Source organism: Gastrolobium bilobum, unplaced genomic scaffold (assembly GCF_033153095.1).
Source record: "Gastrolobium bilobum isolate Gb01-03AN ecotype WA unplaced genomic scaffold, APGP_CSIRO_Gbil_v1 utg11607, whole genome shotgun sequence".
Classification (NCBI taxonomy): Eukaryota; Viridiplantae; Streptophyta; class Magnoliopsida; order Fabales; family Fabaceae; genus Gastrolobium; species Gastrolobium bilobum.
In genome coordinates this window covers 328,826-350,079 of record NW_026898683.1, presented here as the reverse complement: position 1 = coordinate 350,079, position 21,254 = coordinate 328,826, and the positions used below count along the sequence as shown (strand labels likewise).

The 21,254-nt window shown below is 33.7% G+C and overlaps 1 protein-coding gene across 1 annotated transcript; it reads left to right on the top strand.

Annotated features, from left to right (window-relative positions):
* The first annotated feature begins 3,550 nt into the window (after window positions 1-3,550).
* On the top strand, window positions 3,551-4,633 carry LOC133318277 (uncharacterized). The gene is made up of 2 exons (XM_061520273.1): window positions 3,551-3,724; window positions 4,066-4,633. Exons 1-2 carry the CDS (start codon window positions 3,595-3,597, stop codon window positions 4,449-4,451), a joined length of 516 nt encoding a protein of 171 aa, XP_061376257.1. The 5' UTR covers window positions 3,551-3,594; the 3' UTR covers window positions 4,452-4,633.
* Window positions 4,634-21,254: the final 16,621 nt, after the last annotated feature.

Sequence of the window (21,254 nt, the reverse complement as noted above, 5' to 3'; positions counted from 1 at the left end):
ATGACAATGGAGGCAGAGGAAGATTCCAACAGTTTTTATCCTTCCAATGCCAAAAAACTCTTATGGCGCTGTATATGTAAATGTCCCGTTATCATGTATTATTAGAGAGAGTTCCCTCCCATGATCATGATCGTGCCACGAAGCACGACACTTCAAAAATCCTGACGTGTCATGTCCGACACTTCCCGACACTCTCGGACACTCCAACACGCATTATAGAAATTCAAAAAAATGTTCAAAAGTTGCGTTACGTTGGGTTTTTAGCTCCAACTATTAGATTTGTTATATTATGATTACCATTTTATTGGGTTTAATATAAATATTTGGGATATCTTTTGTTTCTTTACAAAATTTATGAATATTATAAGTTTAGATTCATTTTTTTGTTAAATTATTGAATATTAAATATAATATACACTACATAAATTAAAAATATTATTTAATATCAAAACGTGTCCTAACGTGTCGAAAGCTAATATTTTTTAAAATTAACGTGTCAGAGTGTCGTGTCGTATCGTGTCACGTGTCCCGTGTTGGTATCGGTGCTACGTAGGATGCGATTGTGGCTCCTTGCTCTTGTAAAGCCTAATCCATCAAATTCTTCCCGGATATCCCTCTCATTATTGATTGCCATTTTGAGCAGTGTAGTACTTGCTGATTTTCTAGTGGGACAATGGCAGTTCCATCTTATAAACTCAATAAATGAATGGTCCCTCTTTTGTTCCGTTAAGGCTTCACTTTAATGATTATTCGGCTACAACAACCAAAGATTGTTTTCCATAATATGCGTTATCTAATCTGTTAGCTTCGTTTAACACTCTTGCGGTGGAGTAGCTAGCTGGTTGTTGTGGTGTTGCATTTCTAAACCAACACTTTATTCTGTTGCATGTGGAGGTTTTTCTTTCTTAAAATGACTATCATCAGCCAGAGAATGTGCCCAGAATGCCTCTTTCTTAACTTGCATTTGCACTAGGCGAAAAGAGATTGTCTGCATTTCTAGTTTGTCATTTTGAGATAAACTTGGCACAATTCACACAACGTTAACCGTTGCAGTGGAAAAGGTTGGAAAATTAATGATTTGCATGAAAACCAAACAAAATTTCGAGGACTTGTGATTTTATTTTATTTTTCCACAAGGACTTGTGATTAAGGTTGTTGAAGGTAAATGCAATTGACCAGGAACAAGGGAAAAGTAACCAATAACTAAGCACACACTACTTGTGTGAATGGTGGGTGGTAAAGCGTCCAAAGCGAGCCTATAGGCTATAGCCAGCACCAGCAATCATTGGTAACGGAAGATCTTTCATGTGAAAATATTCAATTAAAAAATCTTGCAATAAAAATTGGGTGGCATATAGGAGTATAAATAGGCTAGGCTTTGGTTTAATAGATCAGATTTGTGTAAAAAATCTTAGGTCTGGCATGACTTGTTAGCCTGTGTAAGCCCAAATTACAAGTCTGACTTGACCTATATTTAAAAAATAAAAGCTTTGACATAGGTCTGTTAGCATGTTTAAACCTATTAAACATTCCATAACTAAAAAAATAGAAAAATATTTCTGCAGTTACTGCAGATAAGTTATCTGCATTTACTTCCAAAACAACATCGATTAGGGATTGAAATATTAAAAAATTATAATTATAAAGACTATAATAACCCTAAAATAAATTAAAATTACAAAAACACCATGATTTCCGTCCCAAAACAATGTCGTATTAGGCTTATCTGCAGTAAACGCAGAAAAATAAACCCTAAAAAGAATGACTAAAATAATATTATTTTACTATTCAAAATTATTAAAATAATAATTTTATTTATTTTATTTAAAATAAAAAATATAATATAGGTTGGCCTGTAGACTTATAGGTCTGACAGGTAAAAAAAAACCTATGACATTATTTCTAAGTAGGTTTTTTTTAAAGCCTAGGCCTATTTTATTCGACTATTTATAATAGGTCAAGTCTGACCTAATATAGGCTAGGTCATAGACTCCTGTAGGCCGATCTAACCCATTTACATCCCTAGTGGCATATTCTATGGGCAATAGCATCATTGAGTGATGTAAAATCGCATCCCCGTATATGTAAAATCGCATGAAAGTAAAATTAATTGGCATGTCAATACAATATTAACAACACCTTTATCCTAAATTAATTGGCGTCGGAGGTAGATGAACCCAAAAGAAATGTACGAAGGGATAAAAATAAATAAATAATATATATATATATATATATATATATATATAAGTAAAAATAAAAGGTTTGTAAAAATAATAATAAATAAATAAAATAAAAAAGAAGAAGGGGAAGGGGAAAAGAGATAAAGGAAAAGAAGAAGGGGAGGGGGGATGAAGATGAAAATGGACTATCTGAAATATAGGAATAACAATGGGTCTAATTCTTCACCATGCAAATAGCTTTTCTCCATTCCGTCCAAGACACACTGTCCACCAATTTATATCCCACTCTATTAAGCTTTGTTTTTATTACTTTCCCCCAAATAAATTTCGATCTACCTCTACCTTCTTTTTTGTATCGAGCTCCTGATAACAAATTTTTGTTTTTGCGGTAGTATTCAGGAGCCTTCTCATTGCGTGCCCAAACTATCTCAATTTATACTCTTATCTTTCCAGCCACCGGTGGTACTCTCACTTTACGTCGAATATCTTCATTTCTTATCTTATCCATTCCTGTATAACCACACATCCGATCCACTTTAACATCCTCATCTCTATTACTCATTGGATTAAAAAATTTATAATTATTTATTCAAAATATGGCATATATACTATGAACAAACCCTGTTCACTTTTATTTGGGGTGTGTACTAGCTCCACGAAAGAGGCGGCGATCATGACTCATGACCTACCACTTACGGTTCATTAATATTCAGAGCAAGTTAGTGTCACCCCCAAAATTCATAACAACGTTCAAATGTCTTCTACAAGCAATTTTCTCCTCCTTAATAAAAGAGCAAAAAGTCGCTGCATTTGTACTAGGCATTAATTGTCCTGATTTATTTTTCTTTCTCAATTTTTTTTTTAATTTGATGGTGTAAATGTTTTGTAATTGGAAAAACCTATGCTCCATGAATTTTAAACCTAAGTTAGTCACGGAAAATCCTATGTCTGATATGAAAACCACAACTTTTTGTTTCATGTAGACTTTATTCAAGCCACATGTCCAGATTCTAAAGGTGAAGTATAAATCCGAAGAGAAAAGTAAATTCCAATACGAAGTTAGATCTAACACTGTTTCCTTTATGAAGGTATCAACCACATATTGGGCTTCAATATACACTCATTAAAATCGTATTAACCAATGCCTTATAACCTAGGGAAAATAATACGTTACAGTATTCTTAAAGGGGACCCTTTTTCCTTATTGCCATGATGCTATTGCCATGATGTATACTTTTTAATGCCCAATCTTTATGCATAAGTAAACTTATCTACAATTGGTAACCCCAACTACTAATATCAGCTCTAGGCCCTCACATTTAATATGCTGATGTCTAAAGCTACCAATATATATAAGCTTCAAACTTATCTTCTTCTCTTCAAAGTTCTCAGTTCTCAGTCTTTCATATAGCTCATGGCTTCTGTTCAGGTTATCACAGCACTTCTTTTTGCACTAGCTCTAGCCAGAATTGATACCTCAGCATGCCAAATGGTAAAGGGCAAAGTCTCTTGCACTGACTGCACTCACAACTACGATTTCTCTGGTTTGTCTCAAATCTCGTTTCATATTTACTACCTTTGAGCTTAAATCAATGTTCATTTATTTCTATTTACTCCATTTCTTAGCCAAATATATAATAGATATATCCTAGGTATAGTCTAGTAAAGTGTAAATTCAACTCCAATTTAATCTTGGACTAATTTTAACTTACTTTTTAGTTTTATTAAAAACAAGAACGGTAATAATCGAACTCGTGATCACTTGATTATATAGTCTTTGATATATGTCAAACAACTCAAAAACTTAAGTTGTTAAGTAAATGTCACGTTAATAATTTTTTATATTATTTCTCTAACATATAATATAATTCTCCTATGGTTTCAGGGATTAAGGTCTTAGTGAAGTGTGAAGGTGTGAAAAAGCTGGCTGTGACAACTACAGAAGATAATGGCTCCTTCAAGGTTGACCTTCCCTCAGACCATACAAAACCTCATTCTGTGAACTGCCTTGTAAAACTTCTTGGTGGGCCAAATCACCTTTATGCTTCAAGGAAAAACCAGGTCTCACAAATTGTGAAGGGAAAAGAGAAAAACAGCTACAAAATCTCCACTCCTCTTACTTTCTTCACATCGTGTCCCCAAGACATGGAATGCAAGGCTGCAAACCAGTTCGGTTCATCCAAAACCATCGATTTTCCTCTGCCTCCGGAGTGGGGTTTGGCACCCTCTAGCTATTATTTTCCTTTCTTCCCCATCATTGGAATACCTTGAACATGTGTTCCAGTGACTTATAAATCGCTAAGTAGTATATATATATATATATATATATATTTTGTTATATGTCTTGCATGGTTATATATAGATGAGTCCTGCGTGTAACATGAAAGAATGGCATATGTATAGTAGTGGGATTAGTGCATGGATTATGATATTGCTATAAAAGTACTATTCTGAATATTTGTAATGATTTGAGTAAAATTCCATTTCCTAACCTCCAGCACAAATAAAATAGAAGTACATTAAAAAGGTCGAGAAATTCTTCAGTACTTGTAATTAAGAAAAAGTTCTTGTTGTATAACAAGAAGAAAGGAAAACAAGAAATTGAACAGTCTATAACAAATTAAGAAAGGAGTGATTAAAAAGAGAATACGGCTTTGTTGATGATCTATAACGCAAAGTTCACTTTTGAAGAGATAACAGAACATTAAGTATACCTTGTGCTTAGTTAAGTTGGCTGATTGTTATATAATTTTGATATGGCATGCGCCTTGTGAAGTGATATTTAATATACATAGTAGCTTATGGTTATATCAATCTCTCTTGATGTCGTTCTTTTGGGATGTCTTTGCATCAATTTCGTAGCATATTTTCCTCTCAACGGTTATAAATGGAGTTGCTCATATATAACCCACACTTCCAAGTTCAAGTCAGAATCAGCCTAGTGCAAATATGAAAGAAGGTTGCCGACCATTGACCTTTATACCTTTGTTTACGGGTGTAAATGGGTGAGGTGGCATATCAAGAGTCTACTACTCAATCTACATCAAGTCAGACTTCGTCTATTATATTTAGTAAAATAGAATAGGTCTGAGCCTTAAAAAAAGTTTATTTAGAAACCATATCATAGTCTTTTCTTTTACAAGGATTGACCTATGAGCTTATAGGCTGATCTATATGATATTATTTATTTTAAATAAAATAAATAAAATTATTATTTAAATAATTTTGATAATAAAATATTATTATTTTAATTATTTTTTTAATCCTTGAAGGTCTAATAGTCTTAAACAGGCTAATAGTCCTAGGCTAGGTCTTTTATTATTAAATATATGTCAGACCAAACTTATAATTTAACCTACGTCGGGCTAAGAAAGCAGACTGAGCTTAAATATTTTACACAAGTTTGACATATTTAAGTCAAAGTCTATTCCGGCTCAGCTAGGGGTGAAACTGGGCCGAGCTGGCCTACAGGGGCCTATGACTCGGCCTACATCAGGCCAAATCTGACTTAGTATATTTTGTATAATAGGCCGAGCTTGGGCCTTAAAAAAACCTGTTTAATAAAAAGGCTGTAGGCTCACTTTCAAAAGGCCAGGCCTATAAGCCCACAGGTCAGCCTATATTGTACTATTTATTTTAAATAAAATAAAATAGAGTAAGTATGTCTTGAAGAAAAAACAAAAGATATAAATTTAATCAATTGCAATTATTTATAACTTAATTATATTCGATTATATTTTAGTAGAAATCTTATTTTATTTCTTATATAGGAGGAACCAACATCTCAACATGCTAGATTGTATATATAAATATATTAAAAGATTTTTGGGAGAGTTATACTTACTACAAGCATCATGATTTGTTTGTTGGATTCATGTAGTTATTTTAATTTACATAGTATGGATTTGTTTATTGGATCTGATGAAATATATGTTATTTAGTTTGAGCATTTTGCTTTCGAAAATGACTTAAGTGCATATTGTATGAGTTTTGTTATGATTCATAATTCTGTTTGGACGTTGAAATTATGATTTTTGGTGTAGCAACTGAATTTGAGTACTTTGTAAAGTTGATTCATGGTTCTGCTTGGAAGTTAAAAATTAACAGGCTAACGGGCCAAGCCAGGCCATTTGTTTTTTTATAAACGGGCCAAACCAGGCTAACAGTTAGACTCATACTAAGCTTGGGCCAGGCCAAATTAAAAAAATTTGACGTAGGCTTGGGCTTTTCGGGGCAAAGCTTGGCCCAGCCCAGCCCACTTTCACCCCTAGGCTCAGCCCATTTACACCCCTACCTTTGTTGCTAACTCGGTAAGTGTATCTATCGTATAAGTAATAAAGTATTGAATAGAGTATCGTTTCAACAAAGATTAGTATCTCAATCACTAGTTCACTATTTCGCTTAAGTTGGATAGATCGAATAAAAGATAATAAATTAGAATTAAAAACAAGAACACGATAACAGAAGTAAATGCAATAAGAAAAGAGCAACTAGGGATTCGATTTCCCCTAATCTTAACTTGTGTAACCTAAGTTGATTTCTAATTAATTGTCATTTCAATATCGCCAATCAATTCATCTATAATAGTTAAAACCCAATGTCTTAGTGCCCTAACCCTTTACTCCCTTCAAGAATTCTAATTTTTGTTGAACCATAGGTCACAAGACTAAAGCTTTGAATTTTTTATCATTATAAAGCACCAACTTGCTCAACACACTTGCACAACTTGGACAATAGCGCAACAAGTCCTAAATGAAGTTAGAAGGCTAAGGCAACATGCAAAAGTGAAGAGACAACTTAAAAGAGCAAATTCAACACAAAGTCAAAGATTTCAAATGAAGAAAGGAACTACAAGACTCAAAGACTTGAAGACCAATGAAGAAATATGAAGGATGTGCTGATGTTGTTTGTAATTGTATTTAGAGTATTAGGAAGTTTAAGATTAAGTTTATTGAGCTACAACTCTCAAGATTGCATTTAGAAGCCATAAACTTATGCATATGATAAACACATACTTGTTCCATGCATTAATGACTCACACAAGTGGAATACTGTTAAATTGATGTTAAAAATATTCATTCATGTGTTAGAAGTTATTAGAAATTATTTGAAATTGATTTGGATAGAAAAAGGTAAAAATAAGCCTACTGTCATTGAAATATCAGGATACACACTATTCATATATCGGGATACGTATTGTTCACATATCGGGATATGACATATCCGGATCTGGATCTGGATGCACATGATTATAAATAAGGGTACCTAAACATGATTTTACATAGAAACACCTCAGAATTGTGAATTTCAAAATTTAAACACCATTTAGGCTTATTTTTGGTATCTTGAGACAAAAGTTAAATATCTCTATTCTCCTTTCATCTTTTTTTATCTTGTAATTGTGAATAAGGAGAGGTTGCTCTTTTGTTGTTTGAACGTTGTTTACTGTTGTGATTGGTTTTGAGACAATTTGAATGATCTTAAGGGGCTTAGCTTGAGTGTGATCAAGGTTTAGTCATAGATCTTGTAAATTTCCAGTTGTAAATTAGTTTTTCAAGCACCGGTTGAAAGCTTGAACATAATGGAACGATCGACCTTAGTCTAGATGTAGCTCTCAAGTGGTTAGATAGTGAACCATGATAAATTACGACGTTTTCTATTCCTTTCCCTTATCTCTTTCATTACCGCTATAATATATTTGTTCTTGGATGTTATTTGGTATGTTTTATGTCTGTTTTTATGTTTGGGGAGGTTTGATTCCTGTTTCATCTCATTTTTGGTTGATTTCTTAAAAAATGGGTTTTGTTTTCTTTGTTTCTTGCATTGTAATTAAACCACAATTCACCTCATATTGTGGTGTGTTTAGCCATTACTTTCTTTACAATTTCTTCTTGTTTCTTAAAAGGATTTAAGCATTAAGAATAGGAATTATCAGGATTGCACAATTCATATATCTATTCCTAGAATAATACGAATCAATGATCAATTTACCATATCTAATTCATATACCAACTTTTTTATTATCATACATGAACCATAAATCAATCTATAAGAAGAACTTATAAAAGCATAAAGAAAAAAGAAAATTCATTCAATATTGAAAAGGAAATCTACATTAAAAGATTAACTCAAGAACATCAAGATCCAATTAGGTTCCATCTAACCTTAACTACAAAGGAAATTAGTTAGACATAGCGAAAACAAAAATAAAAGAAATCAAAAAGGCTTTTCCAAACTTCATCTCAAAGAGATACCTGGTAAATCTCTATGTATCTTAGCTCGATTGTGCCTCCTATGCGTCTCTGGCTCTCCAAAGCATAAAATTCTAATGACTTGCATTCTAAGAATAATTTTTCTCCTTCCTCAACAATTTTATAAGGAGAAAACCTAATTTTGGGGCCTTTATCCAATTTGGATCTTTTTCTCCTTCATTGGGCACTTGGCGTGCTCAAAAAGTAAAGATTATGATCAACAGATATGTCTACTCTTTGATGAAGGTGTGTGTTGTTAGGGCTTTATTAGCGCGCTAATCCAATGGCTTCCTTGCTTCTCATTTGCACAGTCCAAGTTTTTCTAGATTAGTCCTTGCTCCAATTCAACTTAATTCACTGTTGCGATCACGACAAGTATATCGATTGTACAAGTAATGAGTAAGTGAGTAGATTTATCTTTCTCACAAGGATTGATCTACCAAGCAATAATTTATCTACATGATCAAAGTTGGATCGACCTTAAAAGTTGTTTGGAATATGATTTAAATATTAAAAATGAAAAATAAAACTAACAATTATCAAGATCAAGAACTAAGAACGCAAGATCAAGAATGTATTATAATCAAATATGCAAAAGTGTAACTAGGGTGTTGATTTTCCCAATGTCTTCCAATGAATCTACTATTTTCTATAACTAACATTCAATTCATGTTATTGATAATTCTTTCTAAATTAATTAAACTTCAATCCCTTGGTGATTCAATCCTTTACCATATTCAAGATCCTAATCCCTTAGTAATTTCTCCTAGGGAAAGCATTAAGAACAAGAATTAAAGGTCATAGATTTCACAAGTTTATCCCAATATTAAGCAAAACCTAGCAATTAACCAATCAGAAACCTACACTAACATCCTTAATGTTATACGAGATTAATGATTTCATCTATGAGTGATTAGTTTCTACACAAAGTTAGGAATGGAAAACAGATTAATTGCATAACATAAAATTGAATGTCAATTACAAGAAAAGCATAAATATCAAAAGAAATCCATTGGTTCCATCTAACCTTAACTACAAAGAAACCTAGCCTCACATAATCAGGGAAACTAAGAAAACAGATAAAAATCTAAAGAAAAAGATAAAAAGAACTCATAAACCAGTCTTAACGGCGAAGCTTTAACCGTTTCTCCTCCTCCTCCGCTTTAGAACAGAGCTCCTCTACCTGTCCTTCTTCTCTGCCGCCCAAGAATGATGCAAAACGACCCTAACTTCTGTTTTTCATCGCATAAGATCTATGCTAAATGACGTCGCTCGCTAAGGTGCTCGCGGAAGCGAGCAGCTTAGGGAGCAGACACGATTTGCTCGCTGAAGCGAGTAAGCCAGCAAGGAGTAGGAAAAATTGGATGTCCTGAATGTTGCTCGCTTAAACAAGCAAGCCAGTGAGGATGAGGCTACTTCAATCTTGAAATAACACTACTCCGGCTCTTCCTTGGCTCAAGTCTTGACTTGTCCTGGCTTCCTTGATCCATAAATGTTCTGATTTAGCATTTTAAACCTAAAATCAATATATTTAAGTTAGTATCAAATCAAATCATAAAAACTTAAGATTCTTTTGCATTTGACAACATATCTTATGTTCTAGACTAATTAAAACGTTATTTATCTTGCTTTTGGCCTTATAAACGTAATGTGTTTTACACCTAACATTCACCCACAAAAATAGCAAGAAATACTTGGATTTGTAAGAGAAGTAAGGTTACAGTCTTCTATCTAAAATAACTCTAAGTTATTATGTTTTAGCCTAAACTTAAGAGATAATTATTTTAATTTTAACCATTTGAAATAAGATAAATTATGAGTTTATCAACCATTCCTAAAACGTAGAGTGCATACAACGATAGATTTTTGGCACTTGCCATTTTTCTCATAACTTAAATGGAAGATGGGTACGTTTTCTTCTTAATTAATGAAAATACCTATATACGATTAAAAAAATGCTTGTGGCCAATGACAAATTCGGAAGGTTTAAAATGCAAATGCACCGTCCCTCAGAACAACTTTATTTTCCTCCTAGTTAGGTTTATTATTTTGAATTGGTACTCGACTTCTTACCTTATGTAACATTTCCCTTCTTATATAATATTCGATTTTTGAATTTTTAACTAATAGTTTTTAGTGATTCTCAACACGTTTGTTTAACACTAAGAAATTTCATTCATCTTAAATAAAGTCTTAGTCTGAGTCTAGTGAACAAAGAAAATAGACGGTAAAAAAACTTAACCCCTAAAAGTAAGTCCACTCAATTCAAATTAGTCAGAGTCTAAAACGATTTTAAGATAGAGTTTCAAACAAAAAAATCTTTGGTGGTCGTGTTGGGAAACACCTAGGTATGTCCAGTTTGGTTCGTTCTTTTATTTATTTATTTATTATTTTACTCTTTTGAGTTTTGACAATAAAGTTTCTTTGATTATTAAAAAGAAAAGGGTTGGTTGCTCTTTTAAATTAAAATTCTTATCTAAGACTCTTAACATAGTCCAAAAGAACATATAATTTTCTGTGTTAGGCTTTTTTTGGCTCACGTAGTCACGTTCACTAAAAGCAATGACTAACGAGGACAAGTTCGATCAGTTCCTATGCCCTTTTTCGACAGCGCGCTGAGCCCGTAGCTGTAGTTAAGCTTCTCCCAGGGAAACTGTAAAGAAAATTTGGAAATCGACAATATAAAATCCGTTCGGATGGGTTTTTTTAGCCGAAAGCTGTTTTTTATCAGAAAAAAATACATTTATTTGGACGTCTGTTATAAAAAAAATAGAAATTACAAAAAAGTCATAAATCTACGTTTTTTTTTAAGGCTACGAATTTTAGCTTCCAGAAAAAAGTCAAATATTTTTCTCAAAAATCAAATGTTTTTTTAAAAATCTAAATAATTTTAACTTTTATAAAAAAATACTTTTAAAATAAGCAAGACATAATTTTTTTTATATATAAGTCACGGTCCGACCGAGAAATAGCTTTCTTCCATGAACTAATTAATGACATTTGAGATTTCACTTTTTTAATATCAAAGAGAATTTAGCAAAAAATTAGCAATAAATAATAACTTGGTTGTTCTAGAATTGACAATTATCAATAATAATTGGATTTACGTCATGTTTCCAATATTTCAATTAGGAGGTACACTGACCCTCTGACAGGACTCTCAAATTGTGTCCAGGTCAAGTTGTCTCGATCAATGTTAATAAAATCGGATTTACCCGGCCGGATTGACTCAAAAATTGATAAATCAGAGATATAACTGGTCCGGTTGAAGTAACGGACTGGCTATACATTAGAACCGGTACGATCCGGCCAATTTTCGTGAAAATTGGTGACCCGATCCAGTCCCAAAAAAAATTTTCAAAAAAAGAATTTTTGAAAAAAAAATCATAATGAACATATTTGAGTATTTTTTGCTTATTGATTTAGATAGGTTATGTATCTACAACACTAATATTATCTCAATTATACACTATGCAGGAAATTTTGATTTAATTTATAATTAGAAATATCATTTACTGAACCTGAAATTTCGTATCATGATCATTATATTTTTGTTTGATCCTTTATTGGATAATAATGTGTGATTTATTATTTTCATATTAAAATATTTGAATTTTTTTATCATTTTTTATGATAATTGAGTATATTTATAATTTTTTAATATAAATTATAAAATCGTATATAATTATTGACTTCAATCAATGACCTAGTATTCTGATCGGATCAATGACTCAGCCGATTTTAATAACATTGATCTCGTAGAAGGCAACACTCTTTTGGATTCAAAAAGAATTAAATATATAAATAAAAAGAAGAAAACACCGTTTTAGGTCTTGGGCCTACCGGGTCCAAAGACCTTGGTCACCCCTATCTAATTATCAATCACGACTTCAAGTCAATCATACATAGCATCCCCTGAACCAACGCTTAGGGCATTGTAAATCAAATTACTCTTGTTTAAACAATGCAAAGAGAAAAATAAAATAAAAATAGAAGGGTCATTCACTCATGAATAATGATGCAGCAATTAATCACGCACTCTTTACATGCATTGTATCAGTTTTTATTTCAAAAGGGTAAAAGAAAAAAAAAATACACAAAAACTTTCACGCATATATGGGTTTGGCAGCATCATTTTATGATTAGGGGTTATTAGAAAGTTTAAATATAAACAACGGGGGTTGACTCAAGTGGTAAGGTATTTAAATTCGCTTAAGCAAGGACTCGAGTTCGAGATTTTGTGTATGTAAAAAATTCTCGCTGGAAGACTCACCTATGCTAGGTAACTTACCTGGGTCGGACTGGATATAGTCAGAGCGAAACTCCAGAAACCAGTGGAACAATAAAAAAAAAAATTAAAGATATTATTACATCTTCGATGGTGTGGTGACTAGTGAGAGGGTCCCAACTCCCAAGTTCCTCACTCTCCCTCAGACAACTCCATTAACTCAACGCGGAAAGGAAGAGTATGCAAAGGGGAGGGAGGGAGTGGCGGTGAGTGATTTTATATCAACCCAAATTAAAGTCCGCTTGCGTTGATATCAATACGCAAGAAGCCAAGAAAAACACCCCATAACATGCTTTTCTTATTTAGATATTTTATCTCTCTCTCACACACATTGAAATTTGAAACTTTACAATAGAAGATTGGGTCATCGACACGTTGTTGAGTGATGATGTGTAAGGTCCCAATCCCGACAGCACTTACGTACTCATACAAAAGATTTAATTAGTATTATTTTAAAGGATATAAATTATGTTATTTTAATAATTTTAATTATATATTTTCAGAAATGTATAATTATAATATTAAAATTGTAACTTTGTCTTCCTCTTTAGAAGCTATCTGCTGATATAAAAATGAAAAAAAAATATAACCTTAATATTATAATATATAATTAAAGACTGCTAAAAAAAAAATAAGATCGTAGAAATGTATAGTTATATATGTATAAGGTTGTGTCACACAACCTTATTTAACAAATGTATAGTTATTTATAATGTACCCTCCAAAACACCATTTTTTTACTCTTGGATCCTAAATTCTAGGGAGAAAATTAACTCGAGGATACCCTTATTCAATTTTCGTTCCTTTGCTTCAATGAAGAATTCTAAGATATTGTACCCTTATTCAATTTTCGTTCCTTTGCTTCAATGAAGAATTCTAAGATATTGTAGATTACACCAGGAATTAATGAGTTTTATACTTTACTTCTTAACCCCATAAGTTAAATATTTATAGTTTAGTAAGTAATAATGGTACAGAACCATTTCAACGCACAAGTTTAATTTGTTAAGTGGGGACATAATAATTTTATATTATATTTTCAACATATCCTCTTATGTAAAAATTTATTAGGGTTGAAAGGTGGATATACACAGATTCATTCACATGTGTTAAATTTTTTTTATAATATTTAATTATTTATTGAAAAAAATGGAAGGATGAAGATCAAATCCATGATCACTTTATTATATAGGCTTTGATATCATATAAAGAACTCATTTAATCAAAAAATTTAAGTTATTAAATGAGAGTTACTATAATTATATATTATATTTATTTAATATATATATATATATATATATATATATATATATATATAATTGAGTGTAGGTTTTCAAATACTATGGAAAAAGCTAGTCAATAACATTCATAAATGATATATGAAACTCATAAACCATGCAACTTAAAAATAATCATAGATCATAAAGTTTTAAGGCCAACTTTATTTAATAAAAGGTATTATTTACTTGACCAGCTTGACCTTAACAGTGTTACTTCATAATCTTGTAATTTCATGCTATCTAGCACACAGTGTGCACCGTGGAATTTGCCCCTAGTTGGTTGCAATTGTGTTAAAATTTAGGGTTCTTTTCCCATTCGGTCTTGCATCACTCTACTATTTTTACTTTTATTTTTTATGGGGCATCACTCTTATGTTAATTATATGTTGTGAAGAAGGGAATTTGAAGTTGATTTAGTCGCTAATGATCTAGTATGAATGGGTAAGAGGAATCCACAAGTCTTATTTTCACATAGCACGTGTGTCACGTAGAATTTTGAGTCGCAAGATGCCCAATAATATGTTAGTACATATACCGCGAAACGTAATCCATAATATAAATGTCAATTGTGCTTTCACTGCTTTGGATTCCTTCCCAGTTTTTGTCTTTAAAAATAAAAAAAGAAGGAGCTATATTATACAGCAACAATTTTTATTTTTATTTTGAAACTGATCCTAATTACCTCTTTGAGACGAATCAGAACCCCCCGGTATCCCCACGAATTCGACTCTTTGAGCCATCTATGAGACTAATCTAGAGTTTGGGTGCGAGCTCAAGAATTACGGTACTTATGCTCCTCCCCAGATGGTGTTGGTGGGATTCGAACCGAAGTCATCCCACCACTCAGTCCCTATGCTACCAACTGAGCCACCACACTTGGGTTATACAGCAGCAATTTAATTTCACAAAAATTTTACGAATCACATGCAATTAAATTAAGGGATAAATATTTATCTATAAGATAGAGATAATTTTATCTTATGTACTCACATAAAAATAAATGAAACCCTACTCAATTTTACATAAATGTAGGAGATAAAATTATTTTTAGTTTCGTAATATTCTCTTAGGGGACGTTTGATAAAAGAATTTTTTTTTATTCTTGGAAATCGTGATTCCAAGAAATATGTTGAACAAATGAATTTCTTGATAATGTTATCAAAAATCTATTTGGTAGGCCAAGATATTTATCAAACTTATTCTATGTTTAGTTAATTGTCAATTATTGACGAGAATGTGGACTATTTACAAAGCTAACATTAGGAAAACCTCCTCCTCTCTCTCTCTCTTTCATAAGTCATAAAGCTTATTTTCTTAAATTAACAACACGAGCCACCCCAAAATTTGATTAACAACCCGTCATTATCCTAAACTATTGCAACTTCTCTCACCACAAAACTACCATGAAAAGTTGACGAATTCTTAGTTTCCACTAACTAACCAACCATAGGAAACTATCAGCAACTTAAACCAAATAGATCACACCCCAAATTTGCAGGAGAAACACAAAATCAAACAAAACAATCACGGAACCAAACAAATGTATAGTTCTGGGAATGTTCTCTCAAGCTAAGCGATTTTTTGACATGAAAATTTATTGAAAGCAGAAAGTAAAACAAATTAGAAAATGAAGGAAAATTGCAAAATGGTATTGAAGACAAAAAAGGTAAGAAATCTACCTTGTCAGGAGCTTGGGAAAAGAAGCTGTGAACCGAGGAAAAGAACTCAACGAAGGGTAAGAAACCTTGAGATGGACGGAGATGGTGGCGGAGGAGAGTTTTCCGGCAAGGTAAGTCATACAAGAGAACAAAGAAGCTGCTCAAGCCCAACATAATGCAACCAAAGTTCAAGATGTTGATGCCCAAATTCAGAGAAGCAAATCGTCATGTGTATCACACATACAAGCTACTAACCATGACAGAATAAATTAGCCACGTCAGCTGCTTGACTTATTTTTAGTTAGAGAGTTTGTTATGAAACTCAATTATGCAGTTAGTTAGTTTAGCTATTACGCGCGCGTTTACTTCTCTTTCTTGATGTATATATACAGTCACTCTTGTTCTATGACTCTCAAATAATGAAAACAATGGAATTTTTCACATTTTCTTCCATTCTTTCTCTTTTCTTTGAGTTTCAAGATGGTATCACAACTTTGAAAGCTCTGATATCTGCTTCGACAATCGTTGTTCAAGCTTCATCGTTCTTCTGATAAGTAATTTTTTTTTGAATTTCAATGGCAAATCAAATCCAGTTGCTGGAATTCTTGTCCAATCCTTCTCATTCGTATTTTTTGCATCTGAATGAGAGTCTGTCTCAGGAGCTTGTAACTCCACATTAAATGGGAGGAACTATCATACTTGGTCTCGTGCAATGTCAATGGCACTGAGATCCAAGAACAAACTCAATTTCATCAGTGATGCAGCAGCTATGCCAAATGCAGATGATCGATAATTTGAAGCCTGAGATATGTGTAACACGATGGTCATAGGATGGATTCATAGATCCATAACACAGACTATAGCTCAGTCGATCTTGTGGATAGAGAAGGCCTCTGATGCAATCATTTCTCACAATCAGACGTGTTTCATGTGCTTGATCTTCAAGAAGATATTTACAAGCTATGTTAGGGAGATAAACATGTAAGTGATTACTTCACTCAAATGAAAACAATGTAGGATGAATTAGAGGTTCTAAAATCTTTTCCCACACCTGCTATACCATGTGTATGTGGAGCTACATAGCAGGTACGCACATATCGTGATAGAGATCAAACCATTCATTTTTTGAAAGGCTTAAATGAGCAATATGCTCAGGTGAGATCACAGATCATGTTAACTGAGCCTCTGCCTAGTGTTACTAAGGCATTTTCATTAGTGGCTCAACAAGATCGCCAATTCCAATATGAAAATAATATGAAATTTTTGAATAATCCTCAAGCTTTGGTTGTAGTTAATGTTCAATTTAATTACAAAAGAGGAAATCAATTCAGTGGTGGACGTAGTGTTGCTGGAAAAGGTCGTGGACACACCTATGGTGGAAGAGGATCCAATTTCAAGCTTTGTACACACTGTCTTATAACTAATCACACCACTGAAACCTATTATATCCTTCATGGCTTCCCACCTGGATACAGAAAGAGCAATTTGAGCAATGCCAATGCAGTAAATACAGAAGTGAATGCTTAGCAAGTAAACTCATATTCAATGAAACAACCATTGATGCTTATGATCCAAGACTAATATCAAAAGATTCTCAATCTGTTGCAGAAATCTGAAACATCAAAAAGTGCCCAAACACAACATCTAGTCAATGTTGCTCACATTCAAATTCTCACTGATAATTTGAACTCAGGTATTAAGAGTGTGGAGTGGGTCGTAGACACAGGTGCCACTGATCATATTACCCATCTCTTATCGCAGTTTTCAAGCTTTCATGAGATCAAACCAATTCCTATAATGTTGCCCAATGGTACATCAGTAAATGCATCAATTTCAGAAACTGTCATTATTTCCCCATTGCTTACACTCACCAACGTTCTTTTTGTACCAACTTTTCACATAAATCTTCTTTCAGTTACCAAATTATTGAGCTCAATTCCTTGTACCATCACCTTTGATGAATCTACTTGTCTTATACAAGAGAAAAGCCTAGGCTACCCGATGACGATTGGTTCTGCTAAGAAGAAAAATATACTACATGTGATGATTAGTAAATGCAACAAGTTGACCAAGACTGTTTCCCTTTTACATACTCCTATTACCTCCACTTGTAATATAGCTCATAATAAAGATGTATCACTTCTTTGGCATCAAATATCAGGCCATGTTTCCAAAGATGCAACACGATTAATGTCATTGTAGTTCCCTTTTATACCAGCAGATCATATTCTTCCGTGTGAAGTTTTCCATTTAGCCAAACAACACAAACTCCTTTTTAACCTGAGCACAACAAAATCTTTAAAGCCTTTTGATTTACTTCATGCAGACATCTGGGGCCCTTACTCAATCAGTTTTATACATGAGCACAAATACTTCCTCACTCTAGTAGATGAATTCTCACGGTTTACCTGGACATTACTCATGTGTACTAAGGCGGAAGCTTGTGAACACTTACAGAACTTTATTGCTTTTGTCAAGAATCAATTTGGCACTACCATTAAAATTCTAAGATCAGATAATGGGCCTGATTTTTTGTCAATAAACTCTATTCTCAGGAAGGCATCATACACCAACGCACTTGCATTGAAACTCTGCAATAAAATGGCACCGTAGAACGCAAACATCAATATATTATGAACGTTGCTAGAGCATTGCTATTTCAGGCACATATTCCAGTTTCTCTTTGGAACTACACTAACACTTATGTTGTGCATTTGATAAATCGCATATGCACTCCAGTTCTTGATAACAAATCACCATATGAGAAGCTGCATGGCATTCCTCCTACACTGTTTTATTTGCGTGTCTTCGAATGTCTGGCTTACGCATCAACTATTTCGTCTCATCGCACCAAGTTTTCACCTCATGCTCGAAAAGCTACTTTCATAGGCTACCATGATGACACAAAAGGATATATGTTGTATGACTTGACAACAAATGAGCTTTTTGTCTCTCGTAATATTATCTTTCATGAATCCATCTTTCCATTCATTAAATCATCTACTGAGGTCTCTATTACATCTCCAACCGAAACACCTCTCACACCACCAATAGCTCACCTTGACATTGACCATTTTTTATCCATTAATTCACAACTCACAAACCATTGCAGCGATGAAGCTGATCACACTGAACTAGATAACCATATACCACCAAGCCACCAAAGTTCATCTCCACCACAACCACTTCATCGGCCTTCACGTCAACATGTGCCACCAAGTTATTTGCGTGATTATCACTATAGTCTGTCTTCGGCTCAGCAGTCCCATTCATCTTTAGGTAATACTTCAACCCATATTAAACACCCCTTATCTAACGTTTTATCTTATGGTATGTGTATTTCATATTACAATTTTTTTTTTGAAAAGAACCAAAAACCTTCAACTAGGCTATTAAGTGTGAGCACAGGCAGAAATTATGGATGCCAAATTATCAGCTGTAGCTAGTAGACGTTGGTAGAGTTACCTCAAGGCAAAACACTCATCAGTTGCAAATGGGTTTATCGCACGAAATACAAATCCAATAGAGACATCGAACGTTATAAAGCCGGACTTGAGGCTAAATGTTTTACACAACTTGAGGGTGTGGATTTTTTTGATACGTTTTCTCAGGTTGCGAAACTGACTTCTATTTGCGTTCTGCTTGCTATAGCAGCTACCAAGGGTTGGCTTCTTGAGCAACTGGATGTAGATAACGTTTTTCTCCACGAAGACTTATCAGAAGAAGTTTATATGGAACCTCCTTCGGGGTTGAGTGGCCTAAAATCGAACCATGTCTGCCGCTTGAATAAGTCACTATATGGACTTCGTCAAGTTAGTAGGCAATAGTACAACAAATTCTCGTTAGCTCTTCTTTCTCTCAGATATATTCAAGCCTAATTAGATCATTCTATGTTTACCCTTAAGAATGGAGAATCTTTCACAGTACTGCTCGTTTATGTTGACGATATTGTATTATCAGATAATTCATACTCTGAAATACAGTGTCAAATCTTTTCTCCATGATCAGTTCCACATAAAGGACTTAGGTTCCTTAAGGTACTTTCTAGGGCTTGAAGTATCATATTCGCAAAAGCGTATTCATCTCAATCAGCGTAAATATACGCTTGAAATCCTCTTTGATGCAAGACTTCTAGTTGTCAAATCTTGCTCCACGCCCATGGATTCTACTCAACATCTGAGCAGAACAAATGGGACTCCACTCAATGATCCTAATTCCTTCAGAAGATTGGTTGGAAGGTTATTGTATCTCACTACCACACGTCTTGATATATCATTCGCAATACAACAGCTCAGTCAATTCATTTCTCACCTACTTGACACTCACATGGCAGCAACTACTAGGGTTCTTCGCTACTTAAAGGGATCCCCTTCCACTGGTTTATTCTTTTCTTCTGCATCTTATTTTCATGTTTGTGCATTCAGTGATTCAGATTCGGCTTCATGTCCTGATACCAGACACTCCATTACTAGTATTTGTATTTTCGTTTGTTCATCCTTCGTCGCTTGGTGTTCAAAGAAGCAGCTTACAGTCTCAAGATCATCTTCTGAAGCGGAATATAGAGCTTTGACACGTTTATCATTTGAACTTCAATGGTTCCAATATATGTTCTATGACTTGCGCATTCCTTGGTCCAAACTAGCATCTGTATATTGCTACAACAAGTCTGCCATATTTCTTGCTCATAACCCAGTCTTTCATGAATGACCTAAACACATAGACATTGATTGTCATGTAACAAGAGAGAAGATTAGCTCTGGTTTGATCCACTTGCTCCTAGTCCCCTGCAATGCTTAGCTAGCTGATATCTTCACAAAGCCTTTGCCTTCAAAGGTTTTCATTCGTGCTATACTCAAGTTGGGTTTATTCAATTTGCATAGTCCCACTTGCATGGGGGAGGGGGTCATACAAGAGAACAAAGAAGCTACCCAAGCCCAATATAATGCAACCAAAGTTCAAGATCCTGAAGCCCAAATTTAGAGAAGCAAACCATCGCGTGTATCACACATACAAACTACTAACCATTACAAAATACATTAGCCACATCAGCTACTTGACTTATTTTTAGTTAAAGAGTTTGTTATACAACTCAGTTATGTAGTCAATTAGTTTAGCTACTATGCGCGCATTTACTTTTCTTTCGTGATGTATATATATAGTCACTCATGTTTTGTGACTCTCAAATAATGAAAACAATGGAATTTTTCACATTTCCTCTTCCATTCTTTCTTTGCTCTTTGAGTTTCAATAGTAAGAATGGTGGGCCATAAGAGAGTGTGGGCCAGTGGTTGATGGCGTTGGAGATGATGAAGGGTTTGTTTAGTCATTAGACAAGATAAAGCATGGATTTTTTTCCTAAAAAATGTGAAAAACTTTCTCATTTCACGGTAATCCAAGAATACCAAACATTCTCGTTCATAAAATAAATTAAAATAGTGACAAATGTGCCACGTTTTTGGTATTTATATACCAAACTGCCACGCGAACAGTAAAATTTATTCGACTGTCACAAGTTGAAGTTCCCTATGACTGGTAGCGAACTTGGTAGCTAATCATTTCTTGACACGTGGCACACTTTCGCAGGAAAAGCTGACTGC

Coding starts and splice junctions, on each gene's coding strand:
- LOC133318277 (XM_061520273.1), top strand. CDS start 3,595: ATGGCTTCTGTTCAGGTTATCACAGCACTTCTTTTTGCACTAGCTCTA. Junction 3,725..4,065: donor TCACAACTACGATTTCTCTG/GTTTGTCTCAAA, acceptor CTATGGTTTCAG/GGATTAAGGTCTTAGTGAAG.